General features: G+C 37.1%; 1 protein-coding gene across 1 annotated transcript in view; it reads right to left on the bottom strand.

Moving 5' to 3' along the window:
- DNAH8 (dynein axonemal heavy chain 8) overlaps positions 1 to 2,511 on the bottom strand; it is a 404,075-nt gene that overhangs the window by 248,539 nt on the left and 153,025 nt on the right. Inside the window, exons 30-31 of the mRNA XM_027876336.1 lie at positions 1,832 to 1,945; positions 488 to 550 (exon numbers count right to left, since the gene is read on the bottom strand). Of these exons, the coding sequence (XP_027732137.1) occupies positions 488 to 550; positions 1,832 to 1,945 (177 nt within the window). The remainder of the gene's footprint in view (positions 1 to 487; positions 551 to 1,831; positions 1,946 to 2,511) is intronic.

Below are 2,511 nucleotides of genomic sequence, written 5' to 3'. Positions count from 1 at the left end.
TTACTGTGTACAATGTTCCCCTGGTTCTGCTCACTTTACTCAGCATAAGTTCATGCCAGTCTTTCCAGGTTTTTCTGAAGTTAGCCTGTTTATCATTTCCTACAGCACAACAGTATTCCATTACATTCATATACCACAACTTGCTCAGCCATTCCCCAATTGATGGGCATCCCCTCAATTTCCAATTCTTGGCCACCACAAAAAGGGCTGCTATAAATATTTTTGTACATGTGGGTCCTTCTCATTTTTATGATCTCTTTGGGATACAGTCCTATAAGTAGTACTGCTGGGTCAAAGAGTATGCACAATTTTATAGCCCTTTGTACACAGTTCCAAATTGCTCTCCAGAACGGTTGAATCAGCTCACAACTCCACCAACAATGCATTAGTATTCCAATTTTCCCACATCTTCTTCAACATTTATCATTTACCTGTTTTGTCATGTTGACCAATCTTAAAGTAACATTTTTATCAAAACTATTTTTACCTGAAATATCTGTAGTCTATTGCTGGCTTCCTGGGGTGGTATGTTTGGTACCATGGGTCCTTCCTGTGATAAATATCACAAAGCACACATATTAACTCAAACTCAAGATAATTTATTTGTTAACTTAACTAGCTTGCCTATTAACCCCTTGAATGACCTATGCCAGTTACATATTTTTCTTAAAATTAAATGTCTTAATTTTCATCACTTTCTATTCTTATGCTTATGGATTTGACATTATTTTCAAAAAGAGCTTGATGTACAGACTACAAATTAATATGACAATCAAAGACATGGAAACGTTCCATGCTGTGTGGTTTATACTACCAGCTATTAAAAATCTGTCTGCTTCCAAGTTAGCTGTGAGTGATGCAGGAATGGGTTAAAGAGGGAGATGACTGACAGTTCTGTCAACAACTTCTCTGCCATGGCTTCTATGCCTAGGATGGAGACAAGACTCAAGGTATATGAAATACTTTGAAGAGGCAAAAGGCAGACATACTATTTGTTTTGGCATCCTTTGATTTCACATATGGTACAGAAGTCAAGTTACCATGAGATTATGTGAAATATTTTGTCATGAATAAGGAAGGAAGTTGGTGACAAAAAAGCATTGTTACAAATGTTTAGTGAGCTACCATCTAGAGAAGTGTCAATATTGGGGTGCCCAATTTTTTGGGAATTTGGGATTCCAAACTGAAGGGAATAAGTAAGAAAAAGGTATTTCGAGGTTTTGTGAAAGGGGATAAAAGTGGAAGATAAGTTTCTATGTAGCCATATGCTACTACATGTGTGAAGAGGGTAGATGCCTATTCTATTCCCTCCTCTCTTTGCATTGGTGATGGGGACAAAGGATATCAGACGTAGGAAAGCTTGATATTTTTTATGAACAGTCTGGAAGGGTTATTATCTTCCACTAGATATATCTTTAAGTTACAGCCCATTATCACAAATGAGAAAGAAATACATTCGAACCGTGAAGGCAGGAAGGTATGGTCAGTGTTTCTGGTGTTCTTCTGCCTACAAAGGAACAGCATTTATCAAGGATTTTTAAGGAAAAGAAGCAATCCAAGCAGTGCTGTTGTATTATTAACAAGGCCTTCACATTCTGAAGCTACAGAATATCACATGCAAAAAAAAGACAACTAATTTCTCTTCAACTTTTTTACTGTGGTGATCCTTTTTCCCATATGAATATTGATAGAGTAGTAGAAATTTTCTCTACCCCACCCCCAACTCTGCATTATTCTCTATTCGTCTTACATTAATGAGAATAGTCTTAAATTTAAAAGCTATTTCATTTTTTAATTATCTTAAACATCTTAACATGCAGTATTAAAGTACCAGTTCATATTGTTCTGCAAAGTTGGATACATCTTCGCGAAAAACTTCAACTGATTCAAGTAGACTGCTTTTAAATTTGGGCTGAACTTGAACTAGTTCATCTTGGACCAAGCACTACAATGGAAATAGATATTAACGAAAAATATTCCCATTATAATCATATACCACAACTTGTTCAGCCATTCCCCAACTGATGGGCATTCCTATGATTTCCAATTCTTAGCCACTACAAAAACAGCTGCTATAAATATTTTTGTGGGTACAGGTCCTTTTCCCTTTTCTTTTATCTCTTTGGGATACAGATCTAGTAGCGGGTCAAAAGCGTATGCACAATTTTATAGTGATTTGGGCATAGTTCCAAATGCTCTCCAGAATGGTTGGGTTGGTTAACAACTCTACCAACAGTGCATCAGTGTCCCAGTTTTCTCACATCCCCTCCAATATCTATCATTTTCCTTTTTTGTCATATTAGCTAATCTGATAGGTAGGAAGTGGTACCTCAGAGTTGTTGTAATTTGCATTTCTCTAATCAATAGTAATTTATGGGGGCAGCTAGGTGGCGCAGTGGATAGAACATCGGCCCTGAAGTCAGAAGGACCTGAGTTCAAATCTGGCCTCAGACACACTTACTAGCTGTGTGACCCTAGGCAAGTCACTTAACCCCAATTGCCTAAAAAAAA

Source organism: Vombatus ursinus, unplaced genomic scaffold (assembly GCF_900497805.2).
Source record: "Vombatus ursinus unplaced genomic scaffold, bare-nosed wombat genome assembly UNPS02014811.1, whole genome shotgun sequence".
Lineage (NCBI taxonomy): Eukaryota > Metazoa > Chordata > Mammalia > Diprotodontia > Vombatidae > Vombatus > Vombatus ursinus.
Note: the sequence above shows the minus strand (reverse complement) of the source record. Positions and strands in the feature narration are given on the sequence as shown.